The 22,479-nt window shown below is 41.3% G+C and overlaps 1 protein-coding gene across 4 annotated transcripts in view; it reads right to left on the bottom strand.

Moving 5' to 3' along the window:
* The window catches only part of FAM184A (family with sequence similarity 184 member A), a 161,097-nt gene that overhangs the window by 7,229 nt on the left and 131,389 nt on the right, over positions 1-22,479 (bottom strand). For 3 of the 4 annotated variants that reach the window (XR_012645058.1, XM_074990667.1, XM_074990665.1), the window contains exons 13-16: positions 19,515-19,699; positions 18,908-19,054; positions 9,694-9,811; positions 6,772-6,876 (exon numbers count right to left, since the gene is read on the bottom strand). Coding sequence is in view for 3 of the 4 variants with exons in the window: in XM_074990667.1 (XP_074846768.1) it covers positions 6,772-6,876; positions 9,694-9,811; positions 18,908-19,054; positions 19,515-19,699 (555 nt within the window). In the remaining variant the exon portion in view is untranslated. The remainder of the gene's footprint in view (positions 1-6,771; positions 6,877-9,693; positions 9,812-18,907; positions 19,055-19,514; positions 19,700-22,479) is intronic. The other variant, XM_074990666.1, reaches the window with a different exon arrangement.

Genomic DNA, 22,479 nt, shown 5'->3' with positions numbered 1-22,479 from the left:
ACAGGTTGTGGCCAAATTACCAAGTGGATTCCAAGAGCGATCTGCGTTGTCAACAGAGAGCAGCCGGACTGCCTAGCTGCTCTCTTGACAAATGGCCAACCGGAAGCCTAGCGGCACACAGGCCAATTTGGTGTTCCAGAAGCCCTGTCTGTCAACAGAAGGCCTCCTGGAACATCCAGACTAGCTTTCTGTCAACAGATCTCTGTTGATAGCGGCGTTATGTCTTGTGGGGAGCAGGATAAGACTGTCAACAAAATGCTGCATTTTGATGATTTACTGTTGACAGGTCAGTTTGAGAATCTGGACGTTATGCAGGTTTTGTTGGCAAAGCCCTCTACTGTAGACATAGCCTCACTGAAATGACTCTGGATTTTTGCCCTCTGAAGCACTGACATTACAATTGATGGAAAATGCTCAGGTTTTTTTTTTATCCTGTATTTGTTGGGGTTTTTTCCTGCCAATATTCCTGTCGTCATATGACAGTGTCAACAGGAGCAAATAGTTGACACGTTCAGCTGGCTCACATTGGAATAGCTTCTGTCTAATGGGAAACACACGTAAAAATAACTGATGTGAATGCTGAATAGTATGTCATGGCCTCATAAAGAGTACAGAATCAAGTCACTTTGTAGTAAAAGGTGATGAAATAAAGACCGCCACAGAAAAATATAGGAATGGAGAAAGAAGGTGGATTTTGAGAAGAAAATTTTTTTCACATCTACTGTAGTTTCAGAAAAACTGTGGAAAATATATCTAGCAGTACTGGGAATGTGGGATTTCCATTAAATATAAATATTTTCACAGTGTTTTCTCTAGTATACTGAATGCAACCCTTCCCTGATCTTGTTCATTTGGTTATCAGAATGAAGAGAAACATGGAATTAGTAAAAGAAAGATGCAGAAAGAAGAAAAACCAAAAAAAAATTACATGAATTTTCATGTTATTATTTTGACAGTTGACTGTTACGTTTTACTGGTGCAATATGAGCTGTAATTTTCTCCCTTCATTTTAGGTCGTCTCCCACAGTCTTACCTTCCTTTTTTGTTGATTATTCATTCCATCATCTCTATTCCAGTAAAATTAGAATTTACAATATGTTCAGTTTCAAGAGGTTTAAATGCTGCTGTTTAGCTTAGCCAAAAGGCAATAGGGATCTCCTCATATTTTTCCCATGGCTCAGTTTCCAACAAATCACTTCTGCAGCTTTTAAGGCCCGATCCTTCTAGGCCAGAGTTTCCCAACCTTTTCCAGATGGGGACCCATTCTGATAATTCAGGAATACCTGATGACCCAAGGCAATTCAAAAACAGGTGGGGAGAAGCAGTGCCGTAACTAGCTAATTTTGCGCCTGAGGCAAGAATATAAAACTGTGCCACCTCATGTTTATATATTCACAGTTGTTATTTCATAGAAAAAGGAAAATACACTAATAATAAACTAACACTACATTTATTACAGTTAATTATTACTTTATTATTATAGTTGATCTGAGTTGTGGTGGGGGGGAAAGAGCCTGATCCCCAAGCCGCTTAACCAGGTTAAACCCCCCATTCAGAAGCTGGAGGGGCCAGGGGAGCTGGGAGGGTCACACTCAGAGGCTGGAGGGGAGATATCAAAAAAAAAAATGAAAACTGACAAATCAGCTACACAGAACAGAAGGGGGACAACGGGGAAAGTGGGGGACGAAATTACTTACTGCAAGAATCTATTAAGTGGCTTGCCTGGAATAACTACGAATATCAAAGGTGGAGAAGCTGTCTTGGTAAGGTATAATTGCTTCTCTGTTGATAGAGATAGCTGCTGGATGTTGCAGCATCAAGGAGCTGCAAATAGCTTCTTTTTAGCTCCTTTAAGAGCCCCATGAAGCTCCAAGCTGCTGGCCACCCTTAAGAAATCTAATTGCAACCCATGTTTGGGTCTTGACTCATAGGTTGGGAATCCCTGTTCTAGGCATCCTTCCATTGACTGCAATGTACACTAGGTCAGGCCCTTAGTCATAAGTCCCCAACTTGCTTCTGATCCACGCACATCTTTTGTGCTACTACTCTACGCTGTTGTCATGCCATCAGCATAGCTCAGCGTGTGTTTTTCAAATGGATAAGGCCACAATTATTCCAGATGAACTAAAGAATTGGTTTAATAAAGAAATGTAATTATATATATTATTTGTGATGTGTCTGTCTGTCTGTCTGTCCAGGCAAGGTTCTCGCAGGTACTCCCACCATCCCCCACACTGTGCTGGCCCCAGCCCTTCCCCCAACCAGCCCTGGGCCCAGCCCAGCCTCCTGATGGAGTCCCCCACCATCACTGTGCCAACCCCTCCCCCATTCAGTGCAGGGCCCAACCCAGCCCCACCAATGGAGCCCCTCCCTGGGCCAGCATGGGGCCTGGCCCAAACCCCGAACAGAGCCACACCCCCTGCTTTGTGCTAGCCTCCGGCCCTCCCCCAGCCAGCGTAGGGCCCAACCCAGCCCCCAATGGAGACACTCCCCTGGCCAGCTTGGGGCCAAGGCCAGCCCTCCCAATGGAGCCCCCCAACACCATGCCAACTCCAGACCCTCCCCCAGCCAGCATGTGGCTCAGTGCACCCCACACTGCCCAGCTTCCACCAGCTGAGCCCCCCTACTGTGCCAGCCCCTACCCCACGCAGAGTGTGGCCTCACCCAGTCCCTAATGAAGCCCCCCAACTGGCCAGCTTGGGGCTGAAGCCAGCCCCATCCATTCCCAGCCAGAACAGGGCCTGGGCCTGGCCCAGGCCCCAATGGAGCTTTTCCCCTGGCCAGTGAGCGGCCTGGCCCATGCACTTTGAATGTGTATTACAAATTTATGTCTACAACATTCTTCAGGCCCAAATTCCACTTAAAGCAGAGCTACAAACGGGCCTCTCGTATAATGTAATGTACAATAATCAATGTCTAAAAATTGCCAAGTAATTATGACTCCAATCTTAAAAGGTATAAGTGATAAAAGTGATGGGTCATTCCGTAGTCCTTATGGGAATATGTTTATGAGTAAGATGTAATTGGACTAAGCTTTATATGAGACACTTCTTGTGAGATAGCATTGGGAAGGTTGTAATCTATGGAATATGATTATTCAACTTGTACGCATGTATCATTTTTGTAGATCAAGTTAGGAATACTGAACAGTAGATATTATCTGTTTTGGGTCACTCCTACTTCAGGGCTATGATATCGCATTAGCAAAAGATAATCCTCTGAGGGATAGCTCAGTAGTCACAGCATTGGCCTTACAAACCTTGGGTTGTGAGCTTGATCCTTGAGGGGGCCATTTAGTGGCCTATGTCAAATAGGTTAAAAAAATCTGTCAGAGATGGTGCTTGGTCCTGCTGAGAGTGCAGGGGACTGGACTTGATGACCTCTCAAGGTCCTTTCCAGTTCTATGGGATGTGTATCTCCATATCATAGGCAGGATGGGTAGGTCAGTGGTTTGCACTCTGGGCTACTAATCCAGAGTTGTGAGCTCAACCCTTGAGAGGGGCCATTTAAGGGACCTGGGACAAATAGATTTAAAAAAAAAATCTGTTAGAGATAGTGATAGGTCCTGATGTGGATGCAGGGGACTGGACTTGATGACCTCTGACAGTCCCTTCCTGTTCTATGATACAGGTATATATCATTATTATTCTCGCACACATGTAGGTCACCCCATGACCTACAGTGATAAGGACCTTGTAGAGATGTGTGATCACGTCAACTGATGCTGAAATCCATCTTAAACCCTGTATTTTCCTATAAGACAGTGGGAAGGGGTCAAACTGAATCAAAGGACAGGATGCAAATCATATTTAACAGTGGGGAGTGAGATAATCCAGGTCTCTAGTTCTCCCTGGCTATCCCACCCAAGATGACTGTTAACAACTTACACTGAACTGGGAAAGAAACTGGGCCCAGACTAGAACAATATCTAGTCTGTGAAGATTATTAGAACAACTTTTAGGGTGAAATATTACATGCAGCTAGTTTCTTTAGTGCAGAGGTCTGCAACCTGTGGCTCTGGAGCTGCATGCCTCTCTTTATAGACTTCTTTGTGGCTCCCAATGCTATAACTGCAAAATTTAAACACACACACACACCCTCCTGATTACTTGATAAATGGTAAACATCTAAAAGCCCAACAATGAACAACTCATATCTAAACAGAAAATGTCACCTTGAAATGCTGGATAACTAATAAAGTCTTGATTTTGAAAAGTAAAAGGAAGCTTGCGGCATTCCTGCTGTGAAGGGCAACACACATTTTAAGAAAACGGAAATTAAATGTGAACTAAAATTGGCATAATTAAAATATGTTCAGAAGTAAAAGTCAAGAAGATAGTGGTACAAACACAAACATGTAAAGTGTGAGGAAACAGAACACGTAAAAAGTTTGAGTGTCATGTGGTAAACATGTATCACGATACAAATCATTGTTGTGTGTGCTGTTCTTAAAACAAGGGTTACAAAACATATGATTTCATGTTATTTATTAAGGACCATCTTGTATTCACATGCACTGTGGCTCTTGAATTATTGATTTTTTTTTCTGAATTTGGGGGAAGAAAAAAAAAGCTCTTCTTGATATTTTGGTTGCCAATCCCTGCTTTAGTATATTAAGCTTAACTTGTTTGTTCTGTTTTATTTTTCTTAGCAACATACTTTGTTCGGTGTGCCTCTTTATACTTAACAGAATCACTATGCTGGAGATCTGAGCTCAGCAAGACAAAGGTTTTATGGGGCACAGGCTGTCAGGGAAAACAAGCTCAGTGGGGTAGCAGCACTTCAGGTAATAATCCCAAGCAGATAACAAAACAGTGATCCCTCTGTTCATGTTCTAATGTGCACGGATGCATGTGCTGTTGTGCACCATCGGTATGCACCATCGGTAGAAACAAAATCCCCTAGATTTCATATATACATATTTTAAAAAGTGACCTTTTAGATAATGATTCCAGCCAGGATAGGTTAGGATGTTTAGAACTCATTACTCAAAAAATTAAATGAAAGTGCAAGAGAAATAAATACTATGTAATGCAGACACCAGTCAGAACACTAAAACAACACACTTTGAAAGAATAAAATAACAGAATAAGTGTGCATTGCAGGAACGATCAAGTAGTAACAACAAAAACACAAGTATATATTGGAAGTGAGTGTGAAAAAGACTGTGTGTGCGCATGCGTGCTGGCTGCTGCTGCTTAAGTTTCTGTGTGTGTGTGTGTGTGTGTGTGTGTGTGTGTGTGTGTGTGTGTGTGTGTGTGTGTGTGTGTGTGTGTGTGTGTGTGTGTGTGTGTGTGTGTGTGTGTGTGTGTGTGTGTGTGGCTGCTGCTGCATAAGTTTTTCAGAACCCCCAAGCTCTTTAAGACACTGAAAGCTGTCCTGCTCTGCTCCTGACCTCTTTCTCCTCCCTATCCCCACTTCTCAGAAATGGGATTTAGGGGCATGGGGGTAGAAGGAAGGGGAGTAGGAGAGAGAGAGAGAGTATTTGTGCAAACATGTGTGAGTGAGAGAGAAAGTGTGTGAGCTGGCTGCTGGGGAAATCTCAGGTTAAACAATGCATTGCCTCTGTAAGAAAGGACTCAACCTTTCAGAGTAGACAACATTCTGAAGTTTCCCAAACTGAAAGAGCTGTTTGTAAGCTTGAAAGCCCATCTCTCTCACAAACAGAATATGGTTCAATAAAAATATTTACTTCATCCATCTTATCTTTATGGAACCAACAAGACATTTTCAGACAATCACAGTTAACTCTCCATGGCTACGTCTACACGTGCACGCTACATCGAAATAGCTTATTTCGATGTAGCGACATCGAAATAGTCTATTTCGATGAATAACGTCTACACGTCCTCCAGGGCTGGCAACGTCGACATTCAACTTCGACGTTGGGCAGCACCACATCGAAATAGGCGCTGCAAGGGAACGTCTACATGCCAAAGTAGCACACATCGAAATAAGGGTGCCAGGAACAGCTGCAGACAGGATCACAGGGCGGACTCAACAGCAAGCCGCTCCCTTAAAGGGCCCCTCCCAGACACACTTGCACTAAACAACACAAGATCCACAGAGCGGACAACTGGTTGCAGACCCTGTGCATGCAGCATGGATCCCCAGCTGCTGCAGCAGCAGCCAGAAGCCCTGGGCTAAGGGCTGCTGCACACGATGACCATAGAGCCCCGCAGGGGCTGGAGAGAGAGCGTCTCTCAACCCCTCAGCTGATGGCCGCCATGGCGGACCCTGCTATTTCGATGGTGCGGGACGCGGATCATCTACATGTGCTCTACTTTGACGTTCAACTTCGAAGTAGGGCGCTATTCCCATCCCCTCATGGGGTTAGCGACTTCCATGTCTCACCACCTAACGTCGATTTCAACTTCGAAATAGCGCCCAACACGTGTAGCCGTGACGAGCGCCATTTCGAAGTTGGTGCCGCTAGTTCGAAGTAGCGTGCATGTGTAGACACGGCCCATGTATGTTATAATCCTTCCCTCAACATCTGTTATGTATTTCACCTATTTAGATTTTAAGGTTTTCATGGCAGGGACTATCTTTTATGCTATGTTTTCACAGGACCCATCACAATCTCTGTTGACATCCCTAAGTCCTACCTTAGTACAAATAAATAATAGAATATAGCAAATAGTATGCTATATTCAGTGTTCCAAACATAGCTAACATAATATAGAGCCTATCATGTCTATAGATAATTTTTTTACTACATATTAACATAGATTTATTTTTCATTTTAGCATTAAAGACTGTGGAGCTTACCTTCACCAGTGGATTAATAACACCAACATTAGGGCTTGCATTAAACACTTTGTTGAAGTTGGTCTCTCTGTTGACTAGTTCCAGCTGATAGAATTTTTTGTCATCCTAATAAAGAACAAGAAATATGAAGTTCTCTTTAATGCATTTTCCATTAGCTAATGGTAGGATATGTACATAAAATTGTTTCAAACATATTCAATTCTGAACCTGTATTTCTATCAGCTCCAATCCTTTATGTATTATCTTACAAACAATTAAAGTAACACTGAATAGTTTACACTAATGAGCTTCTGTCATGTACATTTTGCGCTTGAGACACAGTAGGGTTTAGTGGGTTGTAGACAGGCAGGGACCCACAATGCTTACATTTTGTTCTGTTACTATCCTTTTGTGTGGCCTTGGTCAAATATTTCCCCATTAGCAAAGTGCAGTGTAAAACAAACAAACAAAAACCCTTAAAGGCTGAGGAGTGAGCCTTCTCAACTGCTACTAATTTCAAATGCCTTACATTTTCAAACATTATCCAAAGAAGGCATTTTGTGTGTAGATGTTCCATTTGATTTTTCAAAAGAGCCCCAGCTTTTTTGAAAAAACTTGCTAGTGTTGATGTAACCAAGGTTTAGCATTATTGTGTGATTGTAACCAGTTTCCCCTTATTAAGTGGATTAGTCCACATTTTCACTTGACTAAAATCCTGTATAAGGTGCTGTTTGATTCAAATCTTTTATGTATGAGGTATGACAAATGAAACTACTATTTTTTGGCACCAAAAATGAGGTAAATTGGACAAGTTATTTCTGAGACATGAAAGTTGGGAAAATTAGATATGGATTACATTTAGGACTTAATGCTATTTTGTAATGAAATATTCAGAGGTAGCTTGACATAAAACTTCAGCTTGGTTTCTTCAAGTTCTTCAACATTTACGCTTTAAAAAACCTGCTTTTTTAACTTTTAAGCTATTCTTTGCTGAATTAGGAGCATCAAACATTCCACCAGGCTGCTGCAGACTTAAGATCCACTAAACCTTGTAAGATTTGTCAAGAGTCTGACAGAGTTACAAAGTTCAGCAAAGAACTGTCTACTGTAAAACTGTAAGCAACACTATGACAACTTATGTCCTCCTCATTCGCTAGATTCATTGGCACATTACAAATATATTTTGGAAGAGAGTGGTGATGATACCCCTAACTCCTCTAAGGTCGTACAGTTAAGCACATTAAATACAGAAGTGGGACCCAAAAATTCCTACATTTTATTCTCATCTTTACAATAGTGTGCTTGCTCTGTATATAGCACTTCAGTGGGCCAGATGATGATCCACACAATTATGCTGAAAATTAGACTACTCTCCTTTATGGCCACACTATTGTGCTAAAAGCAGCTGAGCAGGACAGGACAGAAGACTCAAGCCCATTATTTAACCATCTTGCAATATTTCTACAGTTTATATTACCCATTTTACAGGATTCAGAAAGCTTAACAGACCTATCCAATGTCACATAGCAAACAATTGTTAGAAGCTGGTTTAGAACCAAAGACACCTGAATCCCATTCCAATCTATCTTTACTAAACTACAGAATATACCAGGAAATTCACTTGCTTCTGTGGGATTTTTATTACATAGTTAAGGGTCATGGAAGATTCTCATGAATATATAAACTGAGATGGAAAGGAAGAATTAAGGGATTGGATGTCTGGTAGTATTTTCTGTTGAAAAGCAGATTTAGAAAAACTGTAAGAAGCTACAATGGAATATTCATGCACAGATGAAGAGTGTCTTAGAGATTTAAACACATGATCTGAAATATTTAATTTTCCTAAAGTCACAGGTTCAAATCTAGGCAGGGATACCTTACTCCTGTATCTTCAAGGTTGATAAAACTGAGCTTTGGACAATTTGGAATATGGAGTTCTCAAAAACAAACGTAGCTGAAATTCTCATCTACCATGTTATCAAACGCAGAACAGCAGAGGCCACATAGATGTGAAAGGAACAAGTACAGCATAAGTCTTAATAAACCTGAGTTAACGTCTCAATTTCTTTAGCTGTACAATGAGATAATAGTACTTATCAGGTTAACAGAGGTGTTATACAGCTAATTTAATTCTTTATAAAGGATGTATACTGAGATTCTCAGATGGCAGGCACTATACAAGTGAAAAATACTTACATTACACTTCATCTATATCCCAAGACTTAAAATATTTAACTCCCATCCTCTTTTCTGAATAGAACACTCATTAAATATCATTTTAATATTTCATTTTCCTTAGGGTTGGGCTCTCTGAACATGCAGATTTCTTATTCTTAGTATTACTCATGGTTATCATTCATATACTCTTTTGCAAAAGTCATGCCCAATATGGTTTAAGACAACTATAGATGCAGGCAAAGCATCCGTGTGTACAGGCTTTAAGATATACTCATCTACCAGACTTCCTGTCCATTTTTCAACATACCATTTAACACTGGGACTATACCTAACTAACATTTAGGGCGCTTACGCTATGATACAGATACAAAGGTGGAAGTAAAGTTATTTGGGCTTCCTTCACTCCATATTCCCGTACTTTCCAATACATGTATGTCCTATATTCTATTTAAGTAACCTGACCTTTGAGTTTTCTGGCTTTCAGGCACTTATGCTTTAAGAGAATATTGTAATGTTGAAAAGATTTTATTTTTGCAACTTAAATTTTATGTGTATTTACAATTTCACACCTGATTCTACAAATATTTAGGCATGTGGTAAACTTTACCACTCTATTTCCATTTAAATCAATGGGACTACTGCAATAAAATTTAGTATATGCATAATTGTTAGCATAACTGAGGCCTTAATAAAGTTTTTTCAACAAATTAGACTAATAGTTATATGTTAATATACTAATACCAAATATAGCACAAAATGTCTTACAATCAGTTTCTTTATGAGTTGGTCCCGTTCTGCAATCAAGTCTTTCAATTCTGCAATAAGCTGTAAATCTTCTGGTCTTGATTCCCTGTTTTGATATTTCTCTTCCATTTCTTCTAAACTTCATAGGAGAGAAAAAAACCACCTTTAACTTAATGTTGTCCAGAATTATATTTCAAATGAATACAATCAGAGCTTTGCTAAGTACAATGCAATATTCAAAAGGTTAAAAACCAAGCAATTTTTTTGCTTTACCTTTCACACGTTAGCATTTTCATTTTAATATTAACCATAATTACCAGTTTAAAAGATTTTAGTTAATCTGAACTTCAACATGAACTACCAGCTTTGCTATAATAAACAAAATTTTGGACTAGATTTTGAAGACTCATTATCTTTTGTGTTTGCAACATTGGGCACCAGATTGGTGGCTTGGTTTAGGCTAGACAGAAAATCAGGCCCTCGAAGAACGTAACAATAAAAATATGTGCAGTGAAATCACAAGCTGTTGTAGATAAGGTTGGTTCTTGTGTGCTCTACTGATAATGAGTGTTAACATCTAATTTTATCATAACTTGAATTTTCTGAAGCTGACAATATGCAGCTCAGCTAGTCTTATTCGGAAGAATGAGAAGGAAATATAATGTTCCATTTACTAGATTATTAGACTGTAAAAAGGTGCATGGAGGTGGTACCGAAAAAAGAGAAAAAAGAAAGAGACAAGGCAGACACCATCTTCCTCAGCTCATTTGGAGGACAGTGGAGCAAAGATATCCAAGAATGCTGAAGACTAATTTGTAACTAACTCCTCTCTGCAAATCCAATTTAGCACCATGAGATAAAGGAACTGGCTGTAAGAGACAAACATCTGAATATTAGCATTTAAAGAGGAAGGTAACTGTTGATTAAGTTGAGAAAAAATATGAAGAAACCTGAAGCACAGAGTGGGAAAGCATTAAAGGAGAGAACTGAAATAAGCCAATTCAGAGAACAGTTATAGGAGAAAGAGCTTGGGAATTCTTGAAACTTTTGAAAGCAATTTCGGAAGATAGCCTTGTTACTAAGATATTATTCTCAAAGTCCTAACAGAGATCAAACTCATGACACTAAATATGCTCACTAGAAAGTCACTGCAACATGTATCTGTCAAATCCATCTGTCACACAGGTTACTACCTTGAATTTCAGCATAAACACAGAGAATTTAAACAAGCTTAGCATGAAGAAAAAACGTGAAAAACTAAACTTAAAAGCTGTATCTACACTAGCATGGGCTTTCAAAAGGAAAATTGAAAACCAAGGGCACTTTTGAAAGAGCACACAGGGCATCGACACGCAAAATGTGCAATTTCAAAAGGAAATTGAAAGATCACGGCACTGGTTTCGAAAGCGCTCCTCTGATCCCAGGGCATGAAGAGCAGCCCCTTTCGAAAGAAAACCTGCGTAGATGCTCCACAGCCTGCTCTTTCGAAAAAGGAGTCCTCCATGGCGCCAGCCAGCTGGGGCATGGAGATGCCCTGGCCAGCAGCAGTGGGGCACTATGTTTCCTGCATGCAGTTGCACTTCCAAAGTCGCATGGACCCAGAAACTCCATGGCAGGAAGCTGACAGTGTGCAAGCAGCACAACCACAAGCTGCATTTAGCACGGCCTCACAGCCATCCCCATCAATGAGCCAGCAGCATGGCTAGCCAGCCAAGTGCCTCAGGAGCCCCATCCCCCCTCACCCCACCAAGCCCTCACAGCAGGGCTCTCAGACGCCCACACAGGCCCCCTCCTGAATGGAGCTAGAGCTCAGGGACCTCCTGGGCCTCTGGGAGGAGGGGGAGGCGCTGAGGGAGATGGGCAGCAAGCGCTGCAATGCAGCTGCCTTCTTCCGGCTTGTCATGGGCTGGCTACTTGGAGACACCCTGCCTGAACACCTGACCAGGTGAGAAACAAGGTCAAGGAGTTGCAGCAAGGCTATGCCCAGGCCCAGGCCTCTGCCAGCCACTCAGGGGCAGGGTCTGCATCCTGCCCCTTCTGTTGGGAGCTCTGCAGCCTCCTGGGGTCCAGAGACAGCTCCCTGCTACATGCCATCCTGGACACTGTGGTGGAAAAACCACACCCCCAGGCAGCACCACCCTGCCTGAGATGGATGGGGACCCTAAGGGACATGGCAGCCACCCTCTGGGAGCTCCTGGCCCAGCTTCCCCCACTCCAGCTGTCCCTACTGCCGAGCCTGACCCCAACCTAGGCCCCCACACGGCCCTACCTCCCCATCCTCCCTGCCCCATCCCAGTCCCACCTGGGACCCTGAACCAGGGGCAGGAGAGGCTCCTGGGGCCGACAGGTCTCGAGGCTCCACCCCTGCCTTGGGCTGATGTCTCCCGCAGTTGAGGGGTCCCCCTGTCTCCTGCCCTCACTGTACACAGTATGCTCCACTTCCCCACTGTAAATAGTTGTCAGCCCAGTCTGTATATAGCCACAAGTTCTTTCAGGCAGTAAAAGTGTTTATTTGTTCCCCATCTCCGTGTCCTGTGTGCAGGGGGTAGGAGCGGAGGGCCACGAGGGGTGGCTGTGTGTGGGGGGGGTGGTTGACATTGAGGGGTGAATATGTGCAGGGGCTTGCAGGGGGGTACTTAGTGGGGCCTGTGACCAAAGTGCTCGCAGAGAGCCTCCCAGACACAGACCCCATTCTAGTTGGCCTGCCGGCTAGCGGTGATAACCAACTGTTCAAATCCAGGGCTGGACATGGCTACCCACCACTTAGGGGATGTTCCACAGTCCCACCTCGAGGCTTGCCAGGAAGCAGCTGAACTGGCCCTTCAAGCTCCAAAGACCCGCTCAACCACATTGTGAGTGTGATTGAGTCAGGCTTTGAAAAGCTCTTGGGTGGGGTTAGGGTGGCCAGTATAGAGCAGCATAAGCCAGGGCTGGGGGGTAGGCAACATCCGTCACCATGCACAGAGGCATGGTGGTGTCTCCAAGCGGGAGCTCTCCTTCCCTCCATGCGCCAGCAGAGGCTATTTCCTGAACACGTGAGCGTAACGTGTGCGGCCTGCCCAGCCCACGTATATATCCATAAACCAACCCGAGGTGCACCTGGTACCTGTAGCACCATGGAGTGGTAGCCCTTTCTGTTAATATAGCAGCCCGCGCTGTGTTCTGGAGTGCGGATTGGGATACGAGTCCCATCCAGGGTGCCAAAGCAGTTTGGGAACCCGAGTGCTGCGAAGCTGGTGAAAGCTGCGTCCAGGTCTCCAACATGGACAACCCTCTGCAGGACCATGGCATTGATAATCTGGAAACCTTCATGGGATGGAAAGCGTGTGCACTGGTGAGGGTGTGATAGCGTGTGCTCGGCCCCCGCCCCATGCCTCCTCCTGGCCTCAGTCCCCCATACCCCATCCCAGCCCTGAGTCCCCAATGGGTCCCCTTTCCTGGGAGCCCCCTCCCATGGTAGGTGTGTGACCCAAGCATGCCTTACCTCCATGAGGACAGTACTGACGGTGGCCTTGCCCATACCGAAATGGTGCCTGATGGAGCTGTAGCTGTGCAGGGTGGCTAGATTCTAGATGGCTATGGTGACCCTCTTTTCAAGTGGGAGGGCAGGCTGCATCCGTGTGTCCTGATGTCTGGGGGCAAGAGCGAGCCACTGGGAGAACTCCAGGAAGGTCTGCTTCCTCATTCTAAAATTCTGGAGCCAGCTGACACCGTCCCACTCCCCCATCACCAGCTGGAGCTTCTGAGGAGGCTCCAGAGTCAGTGGGGCACCCACTTGGAATGCTGGTGGGGTTCCAAGGTGAGGGGTTCCATGGCCGTGGCAGGGTAGCTTGCACCCCAGGAGGAGGTTGAGGGTGACCGTGACTGCTGTGATCATCAGGGCAACCAAGGTGTTGATGATGGCCCCTGTTAGTTGCCGGTGTGGGTCCATCGGGCTGTGCAAAAGCCATCTGGTCTATGCACTGGCTCTGCAGGGCTTGTGGCAACCCTGCAGGTCTCACTGGGTGTAGGGCAAGGGTGTGGGGAAGAGGCCCTTTAAAGGAGCAGCTGGCTGCAGCGCTGGAAGGGTTTGGCAGCCATGTGACCCCCATCTGTGGCATTTCCTGTACCGTTCTTTCAAAAGAGAGCCTGTAGCTGTGTGACTGCTCTCTTTTGAAAGAACATGCCTGTCTTTTGAAAGGGCGGATTGAAAAGACGATCCACTTTTTGTGTGTGGATACATTCTTTCAAAAGATGATCTTCCAGAATATATCTTCCGCATGATCATCTTTCAAAAGCTCGCTGCAGTGTAGACGTAGCTAAAGTGCTTAGTCAGCATGAATTTAATTCCTCATTGCTTCCTAAGATATAGGTCCTTTCTCATTTCAAGAGTAATTTCAGAAACAATTATGTAATTTTGACTTCAGCCTTATATGACTGCCTACATCTCAGGCTCATAAGAATGGCATCATTTGATAAATGGAGCAAATTCAGTGTCCTTTCTATGTCCCAACATGAGCCATGTTTTATACCTCCCTAAACGAGGGAAGAAAAAGCTTCAATAGGTTCAAATAAGCAATCTCCTGGGCTGACAGCTTCCTTATGGTTTAACCTTTTGGAGATGATAGGGGCACAGATCTTTTCCAGTTGATGCTTTTTGAACAATTAAAGGGAGTGAAGGCGTTTTGATTAAATCAAGCAAATGACTGGTGATACAGCAACTAACATGGAATGATTGCATGGCTTTGTTGTGAGGAAATGGGATCAAGGAAACCAGAACACAGGATAGCAGTATATGGGAGGAAGGAACTTCATTCAGACTTAGGGTTTCCCCCACTTCACCCAGAAGTTCCGTCTGCAGCTGCATGATGCAAACAGCCATGCACATTCTGATCTGTGGAAAATTGATACTTTCTGAAACACACCATTCTGAATTGTGCAATCAGAAACACATTGCTTTCTAATTCAGGTAAGACAATTCACACAAGATGAGACAGCCACGACTATAGGAATCATTTGAAAAACTAGTGCCAGCTAATCAAGCTTTATTAATGCTTCCCCCAAAAATCACCATGTAGTTATAACACAATTAACAAAATACTGAAAATGTGAACACCGCAATTGCACCTTCAGATCCGAAAAAGCTTTAGACTCAGCATAATGGATATACACTCAGTGGCTTTGCCTATAAATTTTCTGCTAGGATAAGCTATTGTAGACAAATCCCCAAAGTATAATACACATTTATCCACACCTGCCACCCTATTTTCAAATATCTCAGGGATACTTTTGCTGTCTATATCAAAAAAGTGTAATTAAAACAAACCAAAAAGCTAATTAATACTACACCTCAAAGTTACTATGAGACGTTCTCCAGTTCACCAAATCTGTTATGCATTGCATTAAGTGATGCAAAGTGAATTTAAAGCAGCTGGAGATATCTTGTGCAGGCATGTTACCTTCCTTCATACAGTTTCTAAAACATAGATATCTTTTGGTGACCGAAACTGCTTGTCCATAATATATCCTAGTTATAGCCTTATATAGTTGAATCACATCCTTCGCTTTACAATTTATTCCCATTTATATAATCTAATAACCTTTTTCCTTTTTATGTGGGTACCAGAAATGGTGGCCAAACTTCTAAATTATTACAATTCCTAAATCCTTTCCCTCCCTAGCTCACTGTAGCTCTGGATCATTTGATATAACTTATTCTCCTATATTTTCTCCCGAAGTACACACTGCAAGATCTTAAATTTTTGGAACACTGAACTTCAGTTGTGACAGCCTGGACACAAACACATTTGAGAAATGGGTTAAAGTCTTCTTTCAATTCTGCATCCTCAACTTTATCTCAGATTCTTCATGTTTTTGTAACTCCAGGAATTTAGTTATCAGTGGAGAGCAGCATGAAACAAAAATCAGTGGAGAGCAGCATGAAAAAAAAAACCCTCTAACTTTGGAAGAGGATGGTTTGTAATCACCAGAATTCTTCACCTGCAGTCACCTCTAGAGATCATGATTTTTCTATGCCTTACAGCAGTAATTTACACATTGAGCAATATGAATCCTATGGATACCCCACTTGCTTTCTTTCTGCATGGCTTTGCATCAGTGCTGTGTAAAATTTGCAGGATTCAGTTTGCAAACAGAACCCAGGCATCTGGGTATATATGAGCCCTTGGGTTTAACACAAACACCTCCAATTGGGTGCCATCCACAGCTCTTCCCTCACAGCACAGATCCTAGATACTGCTTTATTACAGATATCTGTGTTTGTACCACAGCTGCGCAGGGGACAGCGGTCAGGGATCTTGGCAGCATCAGAGGGATCGGCAGCTGGGACCTGAGGTTGTCATCAAAGATTGGGGACAGGTGGCTGGGACCCTGGATAGCAGCAGCGCCTCTGGGTGTAGAGACATGCTGGGGGTGCTTTCTTAATTCCCGTGCTTATGGAGACACAGTCACACACTGTACTGACCTTTCATGGCTCAGCAAATTCTCTGGTTCCCCAAGGTGTCACACTAGAGAGGTTCAACTTATATTTTTTCTTGTGTGAATTAATTTGCAGTTATCAACCCTGAATTTCATCAGCCATTTCCTAGTCATACAGTTTTGTTAGTTCCCTTTTATAAATAACTTTTTACAGTCTGCTTTGCACTTAACTGTCTTGAGTACTTCCAGAACATCCGCAAATGTATTACTACACTGTTCAGCCCCTCTTTCAAATAATTTATGAATACATCGACTGAATAACCTCAGTCAATGTTCATCCATTTTCATAAACATGTTTCCTATCAAACATGATACTTAGCATGTTTTGCTCGACTTTCTTTTGTTTACTTATCCTTGTAGTAATATAAATAAATCTGTTAATTTATTTGAAAAAAGCCCATCAGATAGTCTGAAATTAGGTTTTACTTTCAACATATAAATCTATGTGCTGATGGCTCTCTCAGTAAGGAACTCACCAGCTTAACCCTTATAAATGACTGTAAAATATTTTCTAAAATTGAATCCAGTCTTCTTATTGGTCTAGAGTTTCCTGTTTCTGTCTATTCACTTATTCAAGAATAAGCCGAATATAAGTCTTCAAGAACCCTCCTCATGACAAGCAACGTTTCAAAGTGACTTGACAAGAGCCATGTCAATTCCTTACTTAATTCCCCTAGTATGCTAGAATGAATTCTGTCTATTCCTGTTATTTAGTATATCTAATGATCTTCATACTGTTCATTCTGTGATTCTGAAGTGGTGGGTCATCCTCCTTCCTGACATTATCATGCCTTCTTCAGATATATTGTTTTCAGGTTATGATAATAGGTATGCAGATATTACTATATCCCTTGCAATTTCTCCTGCAAAGTTGCTTGACTTTCTAGCAATATCTTTGCCTTCCTGAAGGATTTGTCCCTTTAGACATATATACCTCAGTTCTATTCCCAGCACTTGTGTGACCGTGCACCTGTGCCTCAGTCTCCTACTCTGTGAAGTGGACATAACTGATAATTGCTTTTTTGTACAATATGTTGCAATCCATAGATGAAAAGTGCTATAGAAGAGCTAAGTATTAGTATTATTTTAAAGATCTTTCTCAGTCTTTTCTAGACAAATTCACCCCACCTTCTTTAATACTGCCAGACCGTAATCTCAGACACATGTAGCTGCCCAGTTCCTCTCCACACCCTACATTTTGATTCCTAAAGTAGATTCACTGCTATTGCTTGGCTTATTGAAGGTATCATTGTACACATAGAGAAACCTCCACTCCTGCACGCCTTTCGTGCTGCTTCTGCAGATGTGTAAAAGAGCTCTTAACGTTATCTCTTCACTGCAATTAGACATCCATAGCTGGCTGTGCGATCTGACTTGAGTAAAAGGGATGTTTAATTGCCACAAAATGGTTCATATCTGGGATCCTCTGACTACCTCACAAGGGCTATATCTGCACTAGTCCCCCCACTTTCAAAAGAGGGATGCTAATGAGGCGCTGCAATGAATATGCTGTGCTGCATTAGCATAATGGCAGCCGTGGCACTTCAAAAGTGCTGCTTTCAATCACATGTGGCTCGTCTACACGGGGTCCTTTTTGAAAGGACCCTGAACACTTCGAAATCACCTTATTCCTATTTGGTTATAGGAATAAGGTGATTTTGAAGTGTGTGGGGTTCTTTCGAAAAGGACCTCATGTAGACAAACCGTGCACATCGAAAGCAGCACTTTCGAAGTGCCACAGCTTCCATTATGCTAATTAGGCACTGCATATTCATTGCAGTGCCTCATTAGCATTTCCCAAAGTGTCTCATTAGCATCCCCCTTTCGAAGGGGGGGGACTCGTGTAGACATAGCCAAGGTAATATAGTAGTATATTTATACCAGTACCATAAGGCCTGTAAATTCCCCCATTTAGATAAGCACTAAATTACCTCAGCATAAAATACCTTACCACCTCTCTTACTAGTGATGAGATTTTGTTCTGTACCTCACAGAGAAAGCAGAAAATCTCAACTACATTTAGGGAGTGCAGGTTCTTCTGTTCCCACCCCCCGCTGCCTGTCCCTCATATATGTGAATCAAATAGCTTGGATATATATTAAAAGATACATGTATATGATGCTCTAACTCATGTAAAGAGACCTTCAATGTTGCTCAAAGAAATGGCTCCCTGACTAGCTTAAGTTATTAGAAAAATATACGAGTTCCTTGTGGTTTTTAAAAAAAGAAAAAAAAAAAAAAAGAAAAAAAGTTTTCACTTGTTTTAAAGAGGTCAAACAGAAATCTTCCAGTTCAAATGGACAACTTTATTTGATTTTAATAAAAGCTAAATGTAATTATTGAAAAATATCTTATCCTCCTCATCTTTTACAACACTCACTATTTTGAAAGTAAACATGGTCTCTGGAATTTATAGCTTTATTTAAGCAATTTTATTCTCTCACTTAAGATAGTAGAATACAGCAACAATAAAATCTTTGAATAACATGTTCCCTACAATGTATATAAAAATTACCAATGTAATGTTATTTTTATTACCCTGTATCTTTGCATCTGATTACACTCACAAAACTCTCACTGAGGTTAATGAGAATTTTGTGTGTGTAAGGAATGCAGGATTAGAGCCCATACTTGGGGCAGTTTTTGCACTTGTGTCTCTCTTGAAGGAGACTTGGTAACTTATTGGCTACCTTAATGAATTATGGTACTTTTCACTCAAAACTCAGCCACATATGATTTTTAATGTAATAAAACTTACGAAACTTGTAAAGCTGAATTAATTTCCTTGAGCAGCTCTTGGGTCTTATTAAAATCTGCAAGCATGCTTTGTTTCTCTCTGATGTGGCCTGCTGTCATGACATCCAGCTCTTTCTCATGTTTCTTGCTTAAATCTTGCTCATGTATCCTGTTTAATTTATTTTTGGTTAAAAAAAAGTTATTCTAACATCAGTCTGCTTTCTTCGTCATGATTTTCAACCAGGTTTGAAATGGCTTTTTGTACACCAAATAACACTGACAGCAATTACTGGATCGTCAGATCCTACAATTTACTTTTCTCTATATTTAAAGCTTATTTCATGGAAAAGTCATCTCCTTTAATGCCCCCCCCCCTTTTTTTTTTTTAAGATCAACACAATGAGTTTTAAATAACACTCAAGAGGATATTAATTAAAGTTGGCCAAAATATGGTATTAAAATTACAGCTCAATCATATAATAGTATCTACTTACAATACCTCCTGGAAAAGGCTAAATGACGTACAGAATCACATGACTAAATACCTACATTAACAACCCACAAAGCAAGCATCTCTTGCAAACATTAGCAGTTGAGATTAATACATTTTATAGTAGAAAAATTCATACCTAATCTGTTGGTTGGATTCACTACGTATTCTGAGAACCTCTTTCCCCTTAAACTCCAGTTCTTTGGTCAGGGCACTTATATTCTCATGCAGAGTTAGAACCTCCTTATCCAATTCAGATATATGATGGTCACGATGTTTGAGTTCATCCTGTAGGTCTGATATTCGGCACAAAAACTCCTTCTCCTAATAAGCAAATATCAAGAACGAAGAATATTAATGCACTCCTGTTTCAAATGGAAAATACTTGCCTCTGGAGGATAACATAGCTTATTTTTCCTTTTACTTTAGATTTTTTTAAATTTACCATTTATGGTGCCAAAGCATAAAGTATAACTTTAAAAAAGTCATTATCAAAATCCTGATGAAGGAAAATTGAAATAAAAAATATTTTCTATTGTGCAAGAATAAAGAAAAAAAAATCACCCACAAACCTGTGAAGAAAGTCTATGTATCAGCATGTCGTAGGAGAAGAATGAATCACATACAATTACGATTACAGAAGCTGTTTCATTCTAAAAAATGATATTTTTATCTTTTTTGGCTAAAGTTTGGCATGTTTGTTTACAGCCTTCAAGCTATTTATTTCAAAAGGTGGAGAAAGCTAACGAGGGAAGGCTGTTCTAGATTCGATTTTAACAAACAGGAAGGAACTGGTTGACCATTTGAAAGTAGATGTCAGCTTGGGCGAAAGTGATCATGAAACGATAAAGTTCACGATTCCAAGGAATGGCAGAAGGGAGAACAACAAAATAAAGAAAATAGATTACAAGAAGACGGACTTTGATAAACTCAAGGAACTGGCAGATAGTCTTGCTTCCCATGGGACCCTAACAGGAAAAACAATTGAAGACAGTTGGCATTTTTGCAAAGAGACATTACCAAGGGTGCAAGAGCATACTATTCCACTGCAAAGAAAAGATCAGGAGTACTGCAAGAGAACACCCTGTCTTAAATCAGGAAATTCCAAATATCTACAAATCAAAACTGGGAAAAAGTACAAAGAATTAATATAATAATTAATTAATAACTAATAAATAATACAAGTATGTAGGGGCAAAATTAGAAAGGCAAAGGCACAAAATGAGCTCAATGTAGCTAGAGATATAAAATGTAACAAGACAATATTCTAGAAATATATTAGGAACAAGAAGACAGCCAAGGACATGGTAGCTCCATTACTCAATTAAGAGGGGAAAAAATAACAGAAAACATGGAAATGGCAGAGGTGCTTAACAATGTCTTTGTTTCAGTTTTCACCAAAAAGCTTGGAGGTGACTGGATGCCTAAAATAGTGAATGCTGGAGAAAAGGAAGTAGGTTCAGAAGTTAAAACAGGAAAATAACTTAAAAATTACTTTAAAAAGTTAGATCTCTTCAGGCCACAAGGCCCTGATGAAGTTCATCTTAGAGTGCTTAAAGAGCTGACTGAGGAGGTATCTGATTCATTAATTATCATCTTTGAGAAGTGGAAGACAGTAGAAATTCCAGAAAACTGGAAAAGGGGAAATGCAGTGCCTATCTACACAAGAGAAATAAGGTCAACCCAGAAAACTACAGGCTAGTCACCTTAACTTCTGTGCCAGGAAACATAATGGAGGAAAAAATTAAGGAATCCGCCTGCAAACATCTGGATAACAGTAAAGTAATAAGTAGCAGTTGGCATGGATTTGTCAACAAATCATATCAAAACAACCTGATAGCTTTCTTTGATAGGATAACAAGTCTTGTGGATAAGAGGCGAGCAGTAGATGTAGTGTACCTACACTTTAGTAAAGCATTTTGACGTAGTCCCAGATGACCTTCTTGTCAATAAACTAGGGAAAGAATGTAGATGGGTCTACTATAAGGTTGGTGCACAACTGGTTGGATAACCATTCTCAGAAGGGTATAACAAGCGGGGTTGTGCAAGGGTCAGTTTTGGGACCAGTGTTGTTCAGTATCTTCATCAATTATTTAGATAATTGCATAGAGAGTACACTTATAAAGTTTGTGGATGATACCAAGATGGCAGGGGTTGCAAGTGCTTTGGAGAAAAGGATTATAATTCAGAATGATCTGGACAAACTGGTTGGAGGTTAACAGAATAAAGTTCAATAAAGATTAAGCACATCTCTTAGGAAAGCACAATCCGTTTCATATATACAAAATGGAATGTGACTGTCTAGGAAAGAGTGCTGCAGAGAGGAATCTAGAGGCTATAGTGGACCACAAGCTAGATATGAATCAACAATTGAAAAAAAAGTAAACATTCTGCATTCTGGGATGCATTAACAGAAGTATTGTAATCAAGACATGAGAAGTAATTCTTCCACTCTACTCTGTACTGATTAGGCCTCAACTGGAGTACTGTGTCCAGTTCTGTCCACCACATTTCAAGAAAGATGTAGGTAAACTGGAGAAGGTCCAGGGAAGAGCAACAAAAATGATTAAAGAATAAGGTTTGTTTAGTCTGGAGAAAAGAAAACCGAGAGGGGACATGATAACAGCTTTCAAGTATGATGATAGGACAGAAGCAATGGGCTTAAGTTGCAGCAAGGGAAGTTGAAGTTGGACATTTGGAAAAACTTCCTGTCAGGATGGTTAAGCACTAAAATAAATTGCGTATGAAGATTGTGGACTCTTCATCATTGAAGATATTTAAAAATAGGTTAGATAAACATGCTGTCAGGGATGATCCAGATGGTGCTTGGTGCTCCCATGAATGCAGGGGATTAGACTCAATGACCATTTCAGGTCCCTTCCATTTCTAGTATTTATAATTTCTGTTTTCTGACAAGTAATCATAATTGGAGTCTCTGGGTACAATGGCTATAAATTAATAATAATAATACTCTCATTCTCAGTCTGTCTTCCTTTGAACAGGAAGTTGTGGCTGAACAGACACTTGTAGTTAATACTACTGAAAAATGTGAAGGGGGCTCCTAATTTATTTTTTCAATGGAAACTGAAAAATTCAAGTGACTG

The sequence above is a fragment of the Carettochelys insculpta genome, chromosome 3, assembly GCF_033958435.1.
Source record: "Carettochelys insculpta isolate YL-2023 chromosome 3, ASM3395843v1, whole genome shotgun sequence".
In the NCBI taxonomy this organism is placed as follows: domain Eukaryota; kingdom Metazoa; phylum Chordata; order Testudines; family Carettochelyidae; genus Carettochelys; species Carettochelys insculpta.
This window is presented reverse-complemented; position numbering and strand designations above follow the sequence as displayed.